The following is a 22,005-nucleotide window of genomic DNA, read 5'->3' on the forward strand; positions in this document are numbered from 1 at the left end:
TTCCTCCACTGCCTCGGGCCGCGAGCAGGGGGGCTCGGCCTCAGCGTCTGCCGCCCCCTCCCTCCCGACAGTCCACGGGGCCCCAGACTTGGCGCAGCGGAAAGTGCTGAGGGTAAGGCCCCCGGCACCGGCCCCGGCCCCCGGGCCAGGTTCCCGAGGGGAAAGTCGAGTGGGGGGCTGGGGGCCTGGGAAGCATGGGCGTGGCCAGTGCCCCGAGGTGGGGGAGGGCACGGGGGTAGGACGGGGGTGCCCTGTCATGTGGCCCAGGAGATGGCCGCGCTGTGCTCCTTGGCCTTCATGCGGAGGGCCGCGATGCTCGACGTCTTGCGGTCTGGCTCACCGTTGAGCTCGTAGCCGTTGAGGCCCGGGTTGAGGCCCGCGGCTCCAAACAGGCCGCCCATGTGCGTCTGGCCCACGTGGCTGCCAGCCCCAGAGACCCCCAGGAAGTCGGTGACGCCGCTGGCCCCGGAGCCAGGGGGGTGAGCGTGAGGGGACATGCAGGAGGGCACAGGGTCGCAGGGGACCACGCACGCGGGCACTGGTGAGGCGGCCCCGTTGTTGCTGATCCAGGACGGGTTCTGAATCTGGGGAGAGGGGAGGGAGAGAGGTCATGGGCTGGCGGGGGCGGGGGGGGGGCGGGGAGCACATCGGGGCTTTCCCCTCCCCCACGGATGACCTCTCCTCGCTCACGAGCCCACCCTGATGATGAAGCCAGTCCGGAGCGCTTACTTGGGAGCCTCTCCAAGCCTTCGTGGCCATCTAGCCCCTTAGGAGCCTTTGGGTCTTAGGCTCTGGCTCCTGTGTTCCCAGGACCCAGATAGAAGTTCCGTTGTCAAGACTGAACTTGAAATTTCATCACGCGGCTGGTGAAACGGCTGTCCTGGGGACACAGCTCACCAGCTGAGGGCAGCCCGCAACTTTAGAGGCAGATGCAGACTTGGTCTCTGCATCCGTGGACCCCTAGGGTCGGTGACTGTCTCACTCACCTCTGGCTCTTCCCCGGGCCTGGCACGCCCTCGAGAGACTTGCCGTGAACCCAGAGAGCTCGGGCGCTGGGAACATGGGCTGTGGGCTTGCAGGCTGTGGTGTGGAGGGGGTGTGGGGTGGACGGCGGGGGCCCTAAATTCTCTCAGAAGTCAAGGGTAGTGCTGGAGCTTCCGGGGGCTCAAGCCCTTGAGGCTTGGGAAGTAACTCCGGGACTGAAGGGGCTGCCTCAGGAGGTGGTAAACGGAGGGATGGAGCCGGGCTGGGGGTGGGGTGAGGTGGGGGGCACGTGGAAGGTGTTCAGGAGGCGGGGGGGGGGGTTGACCTGGACATGTTGTCTTCTATCTGTGCAGCTGTCCTCCCCTCCCGCCCCAGCTTCCACCTCTGGACCCATTTTCCTCTCGGCATTTATGGGGAGACAGAACTGGGGGCTGAGTGTCCCGGGCATGGGGCCGGGCGAGCAGGATGAGCTCTGAGGAGGAGACGGTGCACCTCTCAGCCGCACGATTGGGCTTCTCAGTGGCCCGGCCCAGGAGCAGCTTCTGCTGGCCTGCCCACCCCCGACCCCCCCACCCCCGTGCCGACAGTGTTTGGAATATGCATTCAGGGAAGGCATTTAAAAGGAGGGAGGAGGGGACTGTGTCCCAGATCCCGCAATGGCAACAGGAACTACCTGCAGACTGGCCTGGTCACATTGCCCCCAGTTGGTCTGGGAGATGGGGAACGGCTCGGCCCTCCCCCACCCCCCCTCTCAAGAGGCCTGGGGCGTGTGATGTGCGGTGCTGCTGTGAGAGCGAAAAGCATGGCCCCCGGTGTGTTATGAGTGTGATGAGCCTAAGCCGCAGAGATCAAGGTCAAGGAATGGGGCTGGAGGTCCATCCTCTGGGGGACAGAGGGAGGCTGGATTGCAGGGAGGAGAGAGGGGAGAAGGAGGTGAAGGAGCGCGGCGGCGGGAGCTGATACAGACGGCGTGTGTGCATAAGACACCCCCACCCCCCAGCCTCACCCTGGGGCCTGACCCCTGACCCTTTCCATGTGCATCCTGGGAGGGGGAGGGGCAGAGCTGATCCTATGGGGTGGCCTGACCCCTGACCCCTTCCATGTGCATCCTGGGAGGGGGAGGGGCAGAGTTGATCCTGTGGGGTGGCCTGACCCCTGACCCCTTCCATGTGCATCCTGGGAGGGGGAGGGGCAGAGCCGATCCTGTGGGGTGCCCAGGGACCACGGGCTGCCGTGGCCCTGGGACAGTGAGAGGTAAAGGAGGCTTAGGAAAGCCTGTGGCCTGGCTCGCTGCTGAAGGCGGAGGCCATGCCACAGCGAGGCCTGGGAGGGAGGAACCGGCAGCCTCTGCAGGACAGGTTGAGGGGAGTCAGGTGTGGACTCAGCCAAAAATACATCCCTCCAAGCGTCCTGGCTGCCTGACGTTACTCATACTGCTTCTCGTCCCCTTGCACCCCACCGAGGACTCGAAGGCCCCGGAACGAGGGACTGGCTGACAGCCACGGAGGAAGACGCTCCGGTGGGGATGGGAGAAGATGGGACAGACGCCGGGGAGAGCCGCGAACGCGCAAAACAACCTTTCCGGAGCTGCCTCCGTCTCAGAGCGCTTTTGCACAATCTGACTGAGACCTTCCAACGACCTCGTAGAAGAGCTGAGGCGTAGGCTTTTATAAAGCCCAATCCGCAGGTGAAGAAAGCGAGGCTCAGAGAGCTTGTGACCTGCCCGCAGTGAGAAAGCTCTGGAGCCGGGATGACTAAGGGTTCCCTGCTCATTCCAGCCTTGCCTCAAGGCCTCCAGGCGTCAGGACCCCTCTCCTAGGAAACGCTCGGAGTGGCTCCCGGCCACCTGGAGGTCCCCCGGCCTTCAGCGAAGCTTCCCTGGTTCTGACGCTCGTAGCGCAAGTGGCCAAAGTGGCAGAAGAAAAAGCCATTCTCAGCACCCTGGCCTTTCTTCCCTAAAGTCCAGCCGGGTCTGGGTCAACACTTACGTCGGACAGAAGGAGCTCTGGGCCTCCCACATTCTGGAGAAACGTACACGCCCGGACGGGCCCCGAGTCCTCTTTCCGGGGAAGGTGCCCCTTCACAGAGCATGAGGGGCTGGGGGCCAGAGCCGGCGGCCGGGCGCAGGCACTTACCTGGGCATAGTTCTCCGCCCGGGTGAGGAGGGGCAGCTCGTAGGCCGTGGAGAAGTGGGTTCGAACCTGCTGCATCTGCCCAAAACGTTCCCTCTTCCTCCACTTGGCCCTCCGGTTCTGGAACCAGACCTGCAGGACAGAGCAGTTGTCACCGGGGTCAGGCCAGGAGCTGGAGGCCCCGCCTTCAGGCGGTGCCAGCCTCTCCCTTGAGTCTCACCAGTTGCCGTGTGGGGTCGAGGCCATGGGGCTACAGGTAATGTGTCCACCTCGGCCTTTATCCTCAAGAGTATAGAGTATACAATCTAGAATGATAGACATCGAGAGCCTGGAAGGCAGTTTATTCCAGTTGATCACGCGGGCCTGACCTTGGGCCAGTAGCTTCATTTTTCTGAGCTTCAGAATCTAGAGCAGGCAAGTGTCACTCACACAAAACACGCGCCCCCAGTCATCTTAGCGGTCATCTAACCAACCCCAACGTGGAGGGCGGCCTGATCCACTGGGGCCGGAGACTCCCGGGGAGAATCTGGTAAGAGCTGTGAACGCTCACCCAGAAAATCATTCTCCTGCACGATCACACACCTGTGGTTTGCCGTCATTTTCCAAAAGGTCTGGGCTTCCTGGGACCTCTCCCCCCAGGTTCAGGATTCCTACTTCCTGCATCATCTGTGCAGACTTTTGTCAGAAAGAGTCTCCCGGCTCAGAGCAGCCCCAGGTGAAAGCTTCTCTGGGGGACAGGGGTTCAGTCGGGCTCCAGAGGCATTCAGGGACGGCTTTGCGGAGGGAAGGCTGGGGCTGGGCTCTGAGTGCTGGCTCGAGGGATGGAAGTCCAGGCCGAGCTTAGAAACAGCAGGGCACACTCAGGGGACCTCAGGAGGCCACGCTGCCAGTTGGGGGAATGATGGGAGGGAAAGGACCATGGAGGTGGGAGCCAGATTGGGGGGGCCTCGAATGCCAGGTGGAGGGGTCGCCACGGCGCCTCGAAGAGAGGCAGCTGCTGCAGAATCTCGGGCTGCAGAGTAGCCTGGTGCCGAGGAGGAGAGGAGGCCCACCTGTCACTGAGCATGGGGGTGGGGCGTTGGCGTGACCGGGTACTGGGTGGGGAGGGTGGGCTCTGAGTCCAGTGTGTGAGCCAGGGTCTCTGGCCATGGGGGTGGAGGTGGGGTGCGTCCTTTTCCTGTTGCAGGAGCAAAGTTTCTGGCAGGCTGAGAACTTTCCCAAGGCTCACAGGCAGGAGCTCGCCTTGGGATCTGTCCCTCCTGCCAGTGACTTGGGATCTGGGGAGGGGGCAACGGGGACAGGGGAGGATGGGAGAGGGGGAGTGAGCAGGGCTCAGCTTCCAAGCCAGAGAGGGCTTCAAGCTGAGTCAAGGGCAGACCTCAGAGCTCCCTGGAGGGAGATTCCTGGCAGCTGGATGTGCACCTACCCAGCTGCTACTCGGGTGCACGTGGGCACACCTCAAACAGCACACTGCTGCAGCAGCTGCCGCAGGCAGCCTTGCTGAGAGCATAGAGCTTCCTCGGACGAGGGGGAGGGAGCTGGGCCTGAGGCCTGGATGGATTCACCATGCGGCAGCACAGAGGCTGCTTGGCCCACGGGTGCCCACTGGAGTGCCTGGCATAACCACTGGCCTCAGTTTCTGCATCTGGAAAATGGGGCCAATATCTGTGCTGACCTCTTCCCAGGGGTGGTGCCTCCGAGAGCAGCAGGTGAGCTAGACGGGAAATGCTGTCACCGAGTTTTTAGAGTACTTCACACTTGTTTATTTTATAGCTCCTGGCCTTCCTTGCTGTCTTTTGCTAGAAGAAAGCGGTCAGAAAAGAAGGGGTGTGTGTGTGTGTGTGTGTGTGTGTGTGTGTGTGTGTGTGTGTGTGTGTGTGTGTGTGTGGCCCATGTTAGTGTGTGGAGGGTGAGGCTTTGGCTCGTCCCCGTACACAAGCATGAGTGTCTCACACATACACACACACACACAGAGCGCTGCTGGCATCTCCTTCAGCGTCACTGTTTCCTGTCTTGACTCTGGTGCAGGAGAAGCGCTCTCCTGGGTGTCCCCCGCCCCCCAGAGCCTGCGCTCTCTCTTGGGCTGGAGTCTCAGCCGCTGCCCCACAGCCTCCCGGGGCTTCCTGTCCTCCTGGGGCTCCTGGGGTCCGGGCCCAGGCCGCCCACTGGGAACCAAGGGCAGATCGGGTCTCCTCTCTGCGCCACTGAAACGGGATCCCCCTTTATCGGTGGTCTGGAATGGGGGACCGGGGGCAGGATGAGAGAGTGAATCAGAGGCGCTTGTTTTCATTTCATGTTTAATTTCCTGCAGGCTTAGCTCAGTCTTTCCGCTCCTTCCTCAGCCCCCAAGGGTTCTCTTTGGGGGAGGCCAGCGGGAGGGGAGAAGCCCACTGGAGGCATCTGGATATATGACTGCTTTCTTTCTTTGAGGCCGAGGAGGCTAGAAGAAGGTGACGTGTCCGCCACTGGGGGGTTGCGGTTGAGTCTCTGTGGACCCGGTCCCGTGGTGGGAGCCAGCGGTGCTGGTGGAGGTGACACGGAGGCGCGGGCTGGGCTGGGAGGCGCGTGGATGGGGAAGGAGGCAGCCCAGTGCCCTGCGAGGGGGCCTGGGGTTGAGGGGGGAGACGGAGTGCGTGGTGGTGGCTGGAGATGAGCGCGGGGCGGGGGGGGGGGGGGGAGGCGGGGGAGGGGAGACCTGGGTTCTCCGGGAAGATAGACGAGCCCAGGGGAGAGGCAGCTGAGAGAGCGCTGACTTGGGGAGGGAGTGGAGGAGGGTCAGGCTGAGGGATTTATTTGAGGGCTAAAGATGGAGACCGTGGGAGGCGGCACAGCTGCGCGGAGCAGGCCGATGGGAGCCGAGCCGCCCACCTCCCCTCCCTCCTCCGGGTCCTTCCTCCCTGGGCCTAACCCCGCATACAAGGCTGGAGGTTTTCTGCCCAGATGAGGCTTAAGCTAAGTCAGCCTCCTGGCATTCAGCCTCCTCACGCCTAACTTGGGTGGTGGCAGGGGTACGCTCGCGGGCCCCTCCTGTGCTCACACTCAAGGGTCCCGAGACCCCGAGCACCCTCCCATTTCTGACCCTTGGAGCCTGGGGCTCCGAGGGTGCTCTGTGCCTCGGGCTCTGTGGCCCTAGGCCTGTCTCCACTGTGCAACCCCAGAAGGAAGGGGGACTGCAAGGTCCCAGCCTTCCGTGCTCCGTGTCTCGGCCCAGGACCGCCCCGCTCCCAGCCCACCCCAGCCCGGGCCAGCTCAGCACAGGCCTCTCCCCGACGAACCAACCATCTTGGCAGGGTCCTTGCTAACCGCGGCCCCTGTCGGGCCAGGGCGGGGTGGCCCGGGGCAGGGAGGCCTCTGTCTTATTTTCTTCAGACACCAGCTGCGGAGACTGGAGTCCCGGACGGCAGGGAGAGTCCCGGACGGCAGGGAGGGACGGCAGGGAGAGACGCCTGCGGGCCCCTGGAGCGGGGCCAAGCCCCGGGCTTCTTCCCAGGAAAGGCCCATCTCGGGGCCCCCGTCTCCCCCTCCCTGTCCCCACTCGGCCACCCTAGGCCAGGCACCTGGCTTCCCACCAGCTGAGTACGGACCCTAGACAAACCCAGCAGAGGCAAAGCAGGGGGTCCGTCCCCACGTCCCCCATCCCTGGGGCACTGCCAGGCTCAACCCGGAGGTCTGACACACACGACAATGCCACCCATCCCGCTGCCTTCATACAAAGAAAAGTCTCAGAACGATCTGGCACGCGTCCTGCTCCGGCAAGCTAAAGGAAAAGAAGCGCTGGGCTGGAACTCAGGGTCCAGAACATTCTATTCTCAGCACTGCCACTGAATCACCTTTCCTGAGTCACCTGACCACAGGTGACCGCTTCCTGCCTCTGGGCCTCTTCTTCCTTGATATCAAATGAGAGGACCCGGTGATCCTTTCCAGCACTAGCGTTCTATACTTCTATGGCTCTTCCCTTAGATGATAAGATGTGCACACATTAGAGTTTCCCTTTCTGCCTTGGCTGCCAGGAAGCTCAGGGTTGAAATTTGCGCTCAGTGGCAAATATGATCCTTAGTCTAGATCTTTGACATAAATACTTTCCCATTTCATGACTTCGTTCTTGTTCTTAGATGAAAATAATAAATCTTTAATTGTAAGCTGCCCCAGCTCCTTTTTGAAAGTAGGCATAAACGTGTGTGTGTGTTTGTGTGTGAGTGTGTGTCTGTGTGTGTGTGTGCAGGGAGAGCACTCCACTTTAGCACTCCACTGTGGTGCCTGAAAAGTGTTCAACGTACCCCAGTGTCATTTCCATGTGTTGTACTCGAAGGACCATCCTTCGTTTGATTCTAAGTGAATTTTACTCTTGGCGCTCCTGTCCATTTGTTAGGGACACACACGTGCACACACATGTGTACTGCACAGAAAAGGAACGGTTTGCTTCACACAAACACAGCATCTACAGGAATATGCCCCATAACAGCCACCCCCTCTCCACCTGCTCCTTTAGCTCCTCCCAAATCCATTGGCTGGGGCTGAGGCCAGATGCTGTGGTTCCTGTCCAGACTCCCGAGGCAGCAGGAAGTCGCATGACTCAGGTGGGACAGTGGGTGTGAGAAGGTTTCTGGAATCACAGTGAGGCCTCAGCTGCCCTGACTTTCTTCCCCAAATACTCACTGCGAACTGGAGAGGAAAAAACCGGGAAGCTTGTCTTTGGGCATTTACAGATAAACGACCTGACTGCTCAGAACCCCCTTGGGTTCCTGCCGTTTCTGGATGGCCGTGTATTCACTGACAACTACCGGTCCCTTTTCACGTTAGCCATTTTATTTTATTTTACTTTATTTTATTATTATTATTTTTAATTTTTGGCTGCGCCACATGGCATGTGGGATCTTAGTTCCGCAACCAGGGATCAAACCCGAGCCTCCTGCAGTGGAAGCGTGGAGTCTTCAGCACTGGACCACCAGGGAAGCCCCCCACATTAGCCATTTTAGATGAAAACATTTCTGGACCATAGTACAAATGCCTCTGCCTTTTTAAACAGAGCATGGTTGAGACTGATGAACCTTTTATTGATGCCTTAGAAACACTGCTGAAGATTCTTTAGTGAACAAATGCAACAGGAGGTGCCCTTGGGGTCTGCTAAGTAACAGGGCTTTTTGTCCTGGTGTTGAAAAGACCTGAGCAGAGCTGTGCTGCGCTGATCTGAACTGTGCTGCTTGTTTTAAAAAAACTCCTCTTTGCTCTCAAGCTGTTGATTTCCACAGCCCACAGGAGGGGGTAAATAGCTATCTGCCAATACCTGACTTGCTGTTTCTAACATGCCCTGGGTTGGAGAGGCAGGCTGAACCTGACGTTTATTTTGTGTCACGCTGAAGCTCAAGCTTTAGTGCACGGATCTTGTTGCCTGTGTTTGGGGGTACTTAGAGGACTTTGCTTCCTTTCTGGTTCTTTCTCTGCTGTAATTTCATGCAGGGGGGGAAGACACACCTCTCTGGTCAAAGGAGGTCAGTTGGTCCACGTATATTTATTTTTTGCCTTTGTTGCTCTGAGTTCGGCCTTCTCTAATTGTTAGGAATACAGTTTTGAACAACAGACAGTACCTGCCCTCAAGGAGCTCATATTCCAGTGAGAGGAGACAAACAGATAAAATATTTTAAGCTGTCATAAATTCTATAGAAAAGATAAAATAGGACAATGTGGTAGAAGTTGACCTGGTTTGCTTGTGTTGTTTTGTGTTAATTTGGGTTGAGTTGTGTTGTGTTGGGTTGAGCTGTATTGTGTTCTATTGTGTTGTGTTGTGTTGGGTTGAGCTGTGTGAGGTTTTGTTGTGTTGGTTTTGGTGGGTTCTCTTACTGTGTTGAGCTGTGTCATGTTGTGTTGGGTTGTGTTGAGCTGTGTTGGGTTGGGTTATGTTGTATTGTGTTGTGTTGGCTTCTGTTGGGTTGCATTGAGCTGTGTTGGGCTGTGTTGGGTTGAGCTCTGTTGGTTTACGTTATGCTGTGTCATGTTGGGCTCTGAGGGCTGTGTTGAGCTGTGTTGCGTTCTGTTGAGCTGTGTTGGTTTAGGTTATATTGTGTTGTGCTGTGTTGGGTTGTACTGTGTTGAGCTGTGTTGAGTTCTGTTGAGTTGAGCTGTGTTGATTTGGGTTATGCTGGGTTGTGTTGAGCTGTGTTGGTTTAGGTTATGTTGTGTTGGGTTGGGTTGGGCTGTGCTGGCCTGTGTTGAGCTGTGTTGAGTTCTGTTGAATTGAGCTGTGTTGATTTGGGTTCTGCTGGCCTGTGTTGAGCTGTGTTGGGTTGAGCTGTGTTGGTTTAGGTTGTGCTGGGTTGCGTTGTGTTGGGGGTCGGGTGACGGTGAGGGCCCCTTCTTTAGCCATGGTGATCGGGAAGCCTTCTCAGAGGAGGCATACTGAGTTGGAACCTGAAAGATGGAGGACGAGGCAGCCATCCTGGGCAAAAAGAAGAGCTGGGTTGGCTCTGTTTCTGCCCACTGGGCTGCTATGGATGTATTTAAGTTCGTCCTGTTTCCTTTCTAAGAGACAGGCCTTCCAGAGCAGAGACCAGTCGCCATCTCCTTCATGACAGGGCCTGGACTCGACTCCCACACCACGGAGAACTCAGAAGTACAGCTTAGAGGCTTCCTGCCCGTCCACTGGGAGCTTTGCCCCAGCTCCAACCAGAGCAAGAGGCCAGACAGTAAAGTGAGTCAAAGCAGACTTGCTCTGGAGCCGGGGCGTGAGGGGCGGGCTCCTTGCACTGAGGTGAAGAGAGCCCTGGCGTGACTGGGGACAGGCAGGCGGTCTCAGCTCCGGCCACCGTCCCAAGGGCAGGCCCCGCTCTCCCGCGCCCTCCCAGGCGCCCTCACTGACCTGCACGCGGGCCTCGGTGAGGTCGGTCCTCATGGCCAGCTGCTCCCGCGCGTACACGTCGGGGTAGTGGGTCTTCTGGAAGACTTTCTCCAGCTCCTCCAGCTGGTAGCTGGTGAAGGTCGTTCGGTTCCGCCGCTTCTTGCCCTTGTTGCTCTCGGAGTCCGCCTTCTCCAGTGGGCTGGGGAGGTCGGCGCTGGCCCGGTCCGGGGGCCCCTTCACCCCAGCCTCCTTCACGCCGAGGTAGCTGCTGTCCATCCCCACGGTGTCAGAGTCGGGCGGCAACTCCGGTTCCCCCAGGGAGCTCTCTTTGGCTGAGGGGGGAGGAAAGGAGGTCAAAACCCAGTGGCTGAACCAAGCATGAGAGGAGGGAGGGACCGGGGAGCCATCCCTTGCCTCTGGCCTCTCAGGGAAGTATGGGGTGCGAGGCCAGGAGGCCCAGGGTCTAACCCTGGCTTGCCATTAACATGCCGTGTGACCTCGGGCGAGTCTCCAGCCTCTTCGTCCTCGTCTCAGCACGGGCCCCTTTCAGCACCAATGTTCTGTGACTCTGGGTCAGCCAGTCTGACCTCTATAGCATTTAAGCTCCACCCCACTGACTCTGGGCTCCTCACTCTAGAAGGACCCTTTGCCAGCACCTCTTCTTCGGGCGTCGAGGATGCTGGCTCAGTGCCTCGGACTCCCAGAGCGGGAAGGAAAACTCAGTCAGCAGCCATATCTGGCCCAGCTGGGCTTGGAGTGAGGAGGAGAGGCCCCACCTTTCCGGCCTGGTCCTGTTTGGGGTTCAGCAGGGGCTCCGGAGACTCTGCCCAAGAATCCAGCGCTGAGGGGTCCTGTCCCCGCGCCCCCCACACTGGTCTCACCTATTGTCCAAGTGGTGAGCTGCCCCTCCAGGTGGAGGGCGTGTTTACTCAGGCGGTGGGGCATCTCCCCCGACACGCCCCGGATGCTGGCACGGGGGACCCAGCAGACTTACACAGAGCTCACGGCCCAGGCCCACAGCCACTGCTGTCTAACAGAACGGGGCGCTGCCGGCTGATTCCTGGATGCTCAGAGCTGCAAAGGACCCGTCAGCCCACACGGGTCAAGGGTGAGGAGGCGGAGGCCGGGGTGGGACGGTGGACCGGGAAGTAGCTTGTCCAAGTCCAAAGAGCCCAGTTAGCACCCTGGGCACACGCCCGCCTCAGGGCAGGGATCAGAGCACAGGCTCTGGAACTGGTACCAGGGGCGTGAATCCCAGCTGGGAGCTTCGGACAGTTCACCTAACCTCTCGATGCCTCAGTTTCCCCCTCTGTACGATGCAGAATCCCGTAGGATCTTCCTCACGGGAGTTGTGGGATTAGAAAGGCTGACACATAAAGCTCCCAGCATGGTGCCGGCTAGACAGCCTTCTGCCCGTACCATTAAGTTATGCCCAGTTCTGGTCTAGACTTGTGAGCAGCAGAAGATTCTGACCCCCGGGTTAGTCCTCCAAGGGGGCAGGCCCTCCCTGGGGGCCCCAAGCGCAGGAGCGTGTGCGCGTGCCGTGGGGAGGGCGCTGGGCTGGTGTCTGGAGACGGGGGTGTGAGCCCCTCTCTGAGCCAAATTCCATTGACTGTGACTCTTGTAGAGTGAAATAACATACAGGATTAATAAGACACGTGTGGGGAGCATCTGACAAAACCTTTCACACACGCAAACTCTGATCATGACAAAGCATTTGTGGTCGGCGTGAGCTCCAACCGCTCTGACCCTCGGTCTCCTCTTCTAGGAAGAGATCTGAGCAGCGGGCATTAAGTCAGGACGATGCCTCTAGCCCGGGTCTCTTAACCCTGCCCAGGTCCTAGGGCCGAAGCTTCAGGTTCAGTCTCGCCCCTGGCTTTCCGTGTACACTGGGGGCTCTCTTAATGCCGGGGCAGCTGAGAGGGACGTTTTGCTCTCTGTCATTCTCACCTCCCTCTTCAGGGCGCTGAGGAAATCGGGGTGGAGGTGAATGCCCAGAGTGGGCCTGCAAGCAGCTTGGGGAGGCTGTTCCTGAGGGCCGCTGGCAGCATCGATGCCAGCAGGGTGGGGGGCTGACCCCCAGGCATCGCATATGACACCCATGTAAGCCCAGACGCGGGCAGACCGCCACGGCTTTGGTGACAGCATCACGCAAGCTGCAGCTGGCAGCCGGGCCAAGAGCTTTCAGCAAAGATATTTATCTTCCTGGCAGACAAATAAGTTTTATGTTTTGGGTTTTTTTTTTTTTTTAAGGAGAAGAAATCCCACCCAGCCTCACCAAAAATAAACATCTCTGTTATGCAACTTCCTGGAGGCCAGACTTGGGGGGGGGCAGCCCGTGCCCCCTCTGCCCTAGCACTGCTCCTCAGGCCCCATCCCATGACCCCGCAGACCCTTTACCGTATCCTCTGGCCCTCAGCCTGGGATCGGGACCACCTCATACAACCGTAGGGGCTGGGCCATGCGGGGGAAAACTCCATGTTATAAAAAGCAAGTGTTGGTAGGGACCAAAGTCCTCGTGTTAAGTCAGGGGAAACAGGCCAGAGAGAGTGGGCAATGTGCCCTACTTAGCGACAGAGTGCCGCCTCTCAGCCCTTGTGTTGGTTCTTTGCTCCTAGCCATGGCCTCGTGGCCTTTCCTGGGGAGGGAGGTAGGACCAGAGGAATCCAGGGGCCTCACATAACCAAGAGGCTTGGTCTGTGCATCCTGGAAGCCGAAGAACCAGCCCCAGAGGAGGAGAGAGTGCGGACGTGGCCTCTGGGAGAAGCTCCCCAGCGTGGGCTGGTTCTAGGCTCAGCGCTGGGGGAGGCAGCAGAATGTCCAGTCTTCCAAGAAGAGGAGTAAGAATCCGATTTCCCCCCGCTCCAGCCGCCCACTGAAAGGGAGCGAGTGGGCCAGGAGCGGGGAGACGGCATGGCGTGTGCAAAGACCACCAGGCCGAGAGACGGGAGATCTGTTTGCCGTCCCGGCTCTCCCAAAGTCTGCCTGAGACTTCAGAGGATGCCTTTTATGTCCCAGAGCCTCATCTGCACACGGGAGCAGGTACACCCTGACATCAGCTGGTGTCACAGCTTTGGCCCGGTGGAGTAAGTAGCCCTCCCCGCCTTAGGGACCAGTGGGACCTTCCCCTTGGGATCTGGAGTGGGGAGAAGAGGGGAGAGGATGGGGCCATGTCTGTCCAGGCAAATGTCAGCTAACTGGAAAGGCTTAGAGATGAAGGAATTCTGGCAAAACTGAGGTTTCTCTGGTCCTTGAAGAGGGAGGGAATCTTCCAAATCTCAGTCTTGATTACTGATCATCGTGCTTTAAATTCTGAGGTTGGGCCCCCCGTTTAGACAACAAAGGGAAATTCTCCAAGCTTCTGCCCCCACTGGTCAGAACGAGAAGCCAAGGAAGGCCCTCTCAGGTGCTCACGCATCAGTTTCCACCTCCTGCCACCCTGCAGCATCTCTACCAAGTGCTATCATCCAGGCTTTGGTGACAGAGAGCTCACTGCCCCCAGGACAGCTGGACCATCTGTCCTTAGGTCCAGCCCGTGTCTGTCTCCTGTAGGGTCTGGCTCATTGGTCCCGGTTCAAAACCTCCCGGGGCTTTTCCCAAGCCAGCCCTGAGGACATCTGGCGAGGGCTGCCCCGCCTCTCAGTCCTCCGCCCTCCTGAGTAAATAATTACAGTTCCCATTGCTCTCCTGCAGGAGGTCCTGAGTTTAACAGGCCTGCTTGAGACAGGTGGGCGCCAGGGACGGGCCCGGGTGACGGTATTGGGCTCTGGGCAAAGCCGGCAGATCGCTCTCCGACTAGACGATCCAGAGGGGCCGGGGGGAGACTCGGTACCGTGGCCCGAGGCCTGGCGCCGGTCAGGGTCCAGCTCGCTCCGTGACCCCCCCTCCTCAAGACGGCCACCGAAAACAGGGGGCCTGAGACTCAGGCTGAATTCCTCCTGAACAAAGGAAAGCACTGACCTCCTTGGTCTCCCTCACCCCCACCTCTGTCCACCTGCCCGGAATGTCCCTTTTTTCCCAGCCGACCTCCAAGGTCCAATCAAGCACCAGCTCCTCCAGGAAGCCCTCTGAGACTGCGGCAGTCATACAGACCCCGCCATCCAATTACTGACTGTGTTTTCGGACTAGTATATAATCCAACCCCGAATGTCCAGCTCCTCCTAGAGGATCAGTTCCCCGAGGGTCGGGACCTCATGCCATCGGTCCCTTCTCAGCCCAGGGCTCAGCCCAGGACGGGACAGCCAGCAGCCTGGCAGGAAGAGGTTACCGAGGAATCAACGGGCAATTTCTAACAAACGAACACGACTGAGCTCTCACTCTGTCCGGCTGCCTCTGCGCACCTACTGCGTGCCAGCACCTCTAGGGTACGTGCAGAGATGTCCGTTGAATGAACGTATCCTCGTAGACACTGAGGAGAGAGGTGGCGAGGATACATGAGAAGAAGGCCCAAGGCGACGAATGCCTCCATCAGAGGCTGAAACAGGAGGTGAGATCACCGAGGGAGAGAGGAAAAGATGGAGGACAGAAGGAGGGAGAGGAGAGAGAGCAGGCAGACATAGAAGGACGTCTCCACGCGGCAAGAAAGAGGCTCAAGGAGGCAGAAGGAGAAGCACAGAGATGGGCTTCACGGGGCGGGGCTCTGGAATTGACATGTCCAGGAACCCCAGTCCAGCATCTGCCCGGAACCAGCTCTGCATCCATTGCGCTGCTATATGCTGGGAGAGAGACACGGCCACTGGAATCTCCCAGCTTTTGCCCCGCTGCCGGGCCCACCGTCTTGAGGCCCAAGAGCATCCGGCACTGGCAGGAAGCTGAGCAGCGACAGAGCGTCTTTGGGTCCAGGCCACCTGCCTGCCTGGCTGGCTTCCCCCCATCCTCCCTGGGGCCACCCCCCGGGGACTCGGGCCGGGTGCTATGCTGACACCCTGCCCAGAGTGGGAAGGGATCCCTGGGCGGGCTTTGTCGCAGGCTGTGTGGCCCAAGACAATGTAATCGCAGGCTGCAGCTTCCCCCAGCAGGTCTTGATCTGGAAATAGATCCCCGGCTACCCAGAGGCATCGAGAGGTGCGCACACAACATCCTGAGTCATCCCTGCCCCGAGGGAGGGACGCCGGCCCTTCGAACAACCCCAGGCGAAGGCTCCGCCGACCACTTCTGATCAGGTGGGAAGCATTCTTCGGTTCAGAGGTTACATTCTCCATCAGGAGCCACACAAGGCCCTCGGGCCTCTGCCTGAACTCCCCTGGGAAGGAGGCCCGGCCTCTTCTGGGAGCCGCCTGGTCCGCTGCTGGACAGCCCTGGCTGTTGGATTTCAAGAAAAATCCAACGAGAAATGGGAAACCTTTCTTCATTCCCTTCACCTCTAGCCACTCGTCCCGGTTCAACCCTATCGGGTGTCACACTACTCTAGACTTTTCTTCGACATGAAAGGCCTTGAAAGATTTCCAAAGGTGACCGTGATTTCTTTTCACGACTGTGATTTCAAGAGAGTTTTTTTTTATGGCTGTGATTTACAGAGAATGAACTTCTGAAGCCATTTGCGGAGAGGGTGCTGGAGGCGTCTCCGTGTGTATCCCTTCCACGTGCACGGATGTGTGCCCTCGGGCATGGGGCACAAGCCTGCAGTTGCAAATGGGCGCGGGGAACACGTGTGTAGTGGCCTGCGGATAGGTCTGTGTAGCGTGCAGGCTCGTGAGGTCAAGGGCAGGCACACAAGTGGCACGTGTGGGCCCGCGGACGTGGGCTGTCGTGTGGGGGTGTGGGTGTGAACGCGACCCTGTAGATACACGCGGGTGGGTATGGACGTGGGTGGTACACGCGTGCGTGTGTGCGTGTACCCTCGCATATGGCGGGTCTGTCTAAGGGCTTTGAGTAATTTTATCCTCCGTGCTTTTGATTACATCTATTTTTCCTCCAAACATCTGCTTTGTGGGGGACACATGCCGCTTACTCTGTTCTCGGGTGAGCCGGCCTCATGTCCCGTGGCAGTGTGCACGGGGCCGCCGACGCAGCCTCCTTAAACAAAACAGGCCAGCGTGAGGTCCTTTCATGCTGTTTGAAGGGCACTGACTAAACCCACCCCTGTCCAAACAGTCGTGCGGGGGTGGGGGCAGAGGTTAAAGGTGAGCCATGGATTATAACCCCGGCCTACCTCATCTGCCGCTGGACTCTGTCCAGAGTTCAGCTCGCATGTCCCTAGTTTTAGCTCCAGGCCCAAGAAGTAACACCAAAGGGGTAGCAGTAACCGCGGCGACATCTCAGCAAACGTGCATGGGGCGTATCAGTGTGTACCCAGTAGATACGGACGGTGTCCCTGCCCTGGAGGAACTGCCAGTTTGGAGAGACTGGCTCCTGTCACCAACATGCACCCACCCAAGCCCTAAATGTGCCTCTCAAAACAAGGAAAGTCCGAGAAACCGTCACAGATCACAGAAGGCTAAGGAGACATGAGGACTAAATGTGATGTGGTATCCAGGACGGGGTCTTGAAACAGTAAAAGGACATTAGGGAAAAACTAGTGAAATCTGAATAAAATGTGGAGCTTAGTTAGCAGTAATGTTAAAACTAAAAAACGATGGGTAAAATATTTGAATGGACATTTCACCCAAGAAGATATCCATGGAAATAAGCACGATGGCCTACTCAATGGATTATCCACTAGGGATATTCAAACTAAAACCCCCATGAGATATGGCTACACACCTATTGCAATGGAAATAAAACACCTGATGATACCACGCGATAGCGAGGATATGGGGCACCCGGAACGCTCATTCATCGCTGGTGGGAAAACCGCGTGGCGTTGTCCTGTGTAATTAAACATACTCTTATGGCTAGACCCAGAAATCCCACTGCTAGGCATTTGCCCTAAAGAAACAGAGACTTATTGTCATTGCAGACGTGTATGCAGATGTTTATAGCAGCTTTGTTCGTAATCACGCCAAACTGGAAACAACCCAAATGTCCTTTAACAGGTGAATGAATAAGCAAGCTGTGGAACAGCCATGCAGTGGGATGCTACGGAGGTAAAAGGAGCAAACTAGTGATACAAACAATGGCATGGATGACTCTCAGAGACAGCATAGCATGATGGTCTGTAAAAGAAGCCAGTCTCGGGCTCTCCCTGGTGGCGCAGTGGTTGAGAGTCCGCCTGCCGATGCAGGGGACGCGGGTTCGTGCCCCGGTCCGGGAAGATCCCACGTGCTGTGGAGCGGCTGGGCCCGTGAGCCGTGGCCGCTGAGCCTGTGCGTCCGGAGCCTGTGCTCCGCAGCGGGAGAGGCCACAACAGCGAGAGGTCCGTGTACCGCAAAAAAAAAAAAAAAAAAAAATCTAGTCTCAAAATGTATATAGTGCATGACTCTACTTATTTATTGCATGGTATATGGTATTCTGGGGAAGGTGACAGTACCAGGACGGAGAACGGATCACTGGTTGCCGGGGGCTGGGGAGGGGGCAGGTTTCACCACAAAGGGCTGGTGTGCCGAACTATCCCTATCCCGTATCCCAGCTGTGATGGTGAGTACGTGAGTCTGTACAGGAATGTGTTCAAATTCATAAAATTATACCCCCCCATTTTAATTTTACACCATGCTGTTTTAAAAATAAAAAATATGTAAACTATAGAGAAAATTAAAAATTGGGCTTAAATACAGTAAAGAAAAACTAAGTAAGGAAAAAGTTTGTATGTCTTCACCCAGAAATCTCACTTCTAGGGATTTAAACTAAAGACAGAATTATGGATGGGCACAGAGAATTAACTAGAGAGAAAGTTCATCATGGCATTATTATATGGAAAAACTGAAAACAACCAAAATATCCAATAATAGGAGATTGGTTAAATAAAGGATGATATTTCCATAACTGGAAGATCCTTCCTGATTTTCTTTATTCTACAGACTGTTTCTCTCTTGGCATTGAATACACATTATTTTGTATCTATTTGTTTTTCCTTTATTTATTGTCTCTCTCTCTCCCTTCCAGAAAACAGGGACTATATCTGAATATACTTGTTTTGTTTAGCCCTTTTGTTTAACGCCTAGTATTGTGTGGCTGGTATGCAGAAGGGGTTCAATAAGCATTTGATGAAAAATGAGTGAAACTGATGTGAAAGAACAGCATTTCGGTAACTTAAAGATGTTCGCGTTATAGTAAGTAAATCTCACTTTGAAAAAAAGGGGAGGTCGGGGTGGGGTATCTGTCCTTAGAAAATACTAAAGGTTTCCAGAGGTAAGAATACTGGTATCTGGGTTTGGATCCTTTTTTTTTTTTTTCTCGTCTGACTTAATTTTCTATCTGTTGTACCATGACCAGAAATGGCTGTTATCATTTAAAAATGCTATGTGGAAGCAGCGATTAGAATCCTGAGCGGGGTCTGCTCTGGCAGGTGTTGGATTCGGCTGCGTGATGTGGGAGGCGGGGGTGAGCGCCACGGGAGGTGGGTGGAGGAAGGGTAGGGACGCCTCAGCGAAAGGCCCCTGTCCTCACAAACGGGGCCCCCCCGGGACTCTGAGGCCTCTTGGGTACTGGCGAGTCCCGAGCTCTGGCTTAAGCGCAGGCCTCATTGGTTTCTCTGCCTCAGACTCACCGCCCTCAACGACAACCAGAGAGAGTGTCTAAAACGCAACCCCATCTAGTGGGAGCCTGCCTAGGGGCCCTCGCTGGTGCCTAGGGGCCCTCGCTGGTGCCCAGAGCCCTCCTTAGGGTGGACAGATAGAATACAGGTGCTCAGTTACATTAGAATTTCAGAGAAACAGTCATTTTTAAAGTGTAAGTATGTCCCCAATATTGGATGGGGCATACTTATACTAAAACGTATTCATTATTTATTTGAAATTTAAATTAAATGGAGTGTCCTGGGTTTTTGTTTTTTTTTTTTTTTGCGGTACGCGGGCTTCTCACTGTTGTGGCCTCTCCCGTTGCGGAGCACAGGCTCCGGACGCGCAGGCCCAGCGGCCATGGCTCACGGGCCCAGCCGCTCCGCGGCACGTGGGATCTTCCCGGCCCGGGGCACGAACCCGTGTCCCCTGCATCGGCAGGCAGACTCTCAACCACTGCGCCACCAGGGAGAGCGTCCTGGTTTTGTTGTTAGTTTTTTGCTAAATCTGCCAACCTTGCAAGTCAGGCTGGCTGTGGCATTCAGGATTCCCCAGGCGGAACTGACACCCGTTCTCCACACAGACTCACATCTTTCCACCCCCAGCCTCTGCACCTCGCTTCCGGTCCCACAGACCTGCCCTCATGCCTCCAACACCCTGCTCGAGCGGCTGCAGGCTACCCCATCCCTGCATGTGCTCTTTCTTTTAACTGGAATGCCCTTCTGTCCCTCATGTATCTGGCTAACTCCTCCTCTCCCTGCATATCTTCCTCTGTAAAGTTTGTGGCTTCTTCCCACCTCGTTACATATAGTTATCTATGTTCTATACGGAAATTAAAAAAAAAAAAATCAAGACAGACCAAAAGAAGAAAACTGTAACACACAAACACAAAAAGGAAACATAATTTTTTTTTGGTACAAGTCTTTCTTTTTTTAACCTAACACTATCCTATATATCTTTCCATCCTATTCTATATTCTTCTACTACATCGTTTTTAATGGCTGCATAGTATTTCACCGCATGGACAAACTATTTTATTTCATCAGTCCTTTACTGTTGGGCACGTGGATCGCTGACTGTTTGAAATGATAACAGGCCTGGGATGAATATCCTTGCAGTTAAATCCCTTGACACTTTCATGGTAATTACCTTAGAAGAAGCTCCAGGAGCTAGAAATACCGCGTTAGATCACAGTCACACCTTAAGAGCTCTGATAAACGGGTCTTGTAGAAATCTGCCAGTTTCCTCCATGTGCCCACCTGCTTCAGGGCCAATACCAGTCATTATACTGTTTTTTAACATCTTTGCCAGTGTGAAGGATAAAAGTGAAATCTTGTTTGAATTTACATTTTTTTTTATTACTAGTAAAGTTAACCTTTTATTTGTTGTATTTCTTCTTTGCTGACTTGTTTCTACTGGGCTTCCAAGGTTCAGTGCAAGGCTGACCCCTTCTTCCTCCCTGACCCCGGGGGCTGGGCTTACCTCTCATTAAACACTGGATTCTCTGCTCTAAAGCACTGGTGTGTGGTCCTGTGAGCAGTTCAGAGCAGGGCCGCCCTGCACAGCTGGGTCCTGAGCTGGGCCCGGGCTCCTGCCTTTGGGAGCGCCGGGGCAGCTCTGCACGCCCTGCTGAGGTGACCGAGCGCCCACAGGAAAGGGACCCAAGGCCACGGGGCTGGACTCCGGAGCCGGGGGGCCTCGGTCCCTGAGCACACGCTGCTGTGTGGGGGCCCTGCGGGATGACGGGGTTCAGAGAAACCAGCCACGGGGCAGGGCGTGAGGGGCCAAAGGTGGCCCCGCTGCTGCTAGGGCCCTGGGCAAACTTTCTGGCTTCTCTGCTTCCTCATGTCAACAAGTATTGCCGGATTCCCTGCCAGCGAGAGGAGAGAAGGGGTTATGGAGAAGGCGCAGCCCCTACAGGAAGCCAAGACTGAGGAGGAGTCGCGGGGCCCTGGGACGCCATGCTCACCCACAGGGCAGGTTCCCGGGTCCCTGCGTGAAGGCTCTAGGCAGCCAGCCCCCCAGTCCAGCATCATCAAGGCTGCAGTGGCTCACACTGGCCACCAGGAGGCACTGCAGTCCCAATTACGTTCCTCGGGGCCAGAGGTGATGCCCCGGTCCCTGCGGCTTCAGATGAAGTCTCTCCAAGTTTAGTTAAAGGCACAGGCACTACCTGGGAAGGTTGGCCAAACAAGCAGTTATTCAGTCCTACTATGTGTCTGCCGCTGTCTCAGCCCTACAAGGGATACAGGGGTGGATGAGGTGGGTCCCCGCCCTTCCCCAAAGAGCTCTTTCCTCCTCCGGTTCTGAGGGTCCCTCAGAATTCCCACACGGTGGCTTTCTTCAGCACCCCCATTTTGCAGATGGGCAAACCGAGGCTCAGAGAGAAGGAACCCATGGAATGTCACCACCACTGGGTGCCAGGCCTGACCTGAGCTCCTCTGACCCCCCCGAGTCACCGCCCTTCGCGGAGACCCCGGGGAACCCTCTGCCATCTAAGCTACTTACAAGTGAGCCATACAAATGCTACCCACACCCCGGTTCTGCCCAGGTGGCGGTCCATGTAGCTGGCGGATTTGTTGCCAGCTCTTCTGTGGGCTCTTCCCCAGGGAAGCGTCAGCAGAGGCGGGGGCTGCAGCCCCCTCTCCATCACTCCGCTCTCAGACAGCCCTCTTGGTTCTTCCCACACACTGAGGTGGGGAGGTTTCCTGTGGCCCAGAGGATGGAGGGCGCGTCCCAGAACCAAGGAAGGACAAGGAATTAGCACGGGGACGCTTCATGCTTTACCCAGTACTAGCACACCTGTCAGGCCCCCACTACCGCTGTTCACAACAGCCATGTGAAATATGCCCATTTGGCAGTCCCAGAGACTGAGGCCAGAGGAAGTAAAGGAATTGCCTGAGAGTACACAACTGGTGCGAGGCAGAGCTGAGGTTTGACCCCTAAGCCTGCGGCAGTTCCTCCGGGCCCTCCTGGAGTGGATACCCTGTGTGGGGCTGGGACGGGACAGCCAGAAGACAGGGTCAGGGAGGAAGGGATAAAGTGGGAGTCACAGGAGAATGGCTCCTCTCTGACGCCTCTAAATCTGCCCCATGACATCCGACCTTCAGTGCTGGCCCTGATGTAACTGTCCTGATAGAATTTCATCGACCATCTGGGACCTCAAATGTGGACTGATGCCTTTTCTTGGGACCTTGTTTTCAGGGTCCCCTCCATCCCCCAGCTTACACCCAACTAATTCTTTCTTGTTTTCTTTCGGACACCAGGTCTCAGTTTGCATTCGTTCTCTGCTAAATACCGAAGTATTTTGAGGGAAAGAGGCACATGTCTGCAACTTACTCTTAAACAGTTCAGAAAGAAAGAATACGTATCTGTGTATAGGTATGTATATTGATACATACATATATACAAGAGAGATTGAGAGTGATATATAGTGAAATATAGTAAAACATTATATAGTAAA

The 22,005-nt window shown here is 56.5% G+C and overlaps 1 protein-coding gene across 1 annotated transcript in view; it reads right to left on the reverse strand.

Moving 5' to 3' along the window:
* Positions 1-254: 254 nt before the first annotated feature.
* ALX4 (ALX homeobox 4) overlaps positions 255-22,005 on the reverse strand; it is a 40,934-nt gene continuing 19,183 nt past the window's right edge. Inside the window, exons 2-4 of the mRNA XM_059069929.2 lie at positions 9,970-10,280; positions 3,120-3,248; positions 255-584 (exon numbers count right to left, since the gene is read on the reverse strand). Of these exons, the coding sequence (XP_058925912.1) occupies positions 255-584; positions 3,120-3,248; positions 9,970-10,280 (770 nt within the window). The remainder of the gene's footprint in view (positions 585-3,119; positions 3,249-9,969; positions 10,281-22,005) is intronic.

The sequence above is a fragment of the Kogia breviceps genome, chromosome 7 (assembly GCF_026419965.1).
Source record: "Kogia breviceps isolate mKogBre1 chromosome 7, mKogBre1 haplotype 1, whole genome shotgun sequence".
NCBI lineage: Eukaryota > Metazoa > Chordata > Mammalia > Artiodactyla > Physeteridae > Kogia > Kogia breviceps.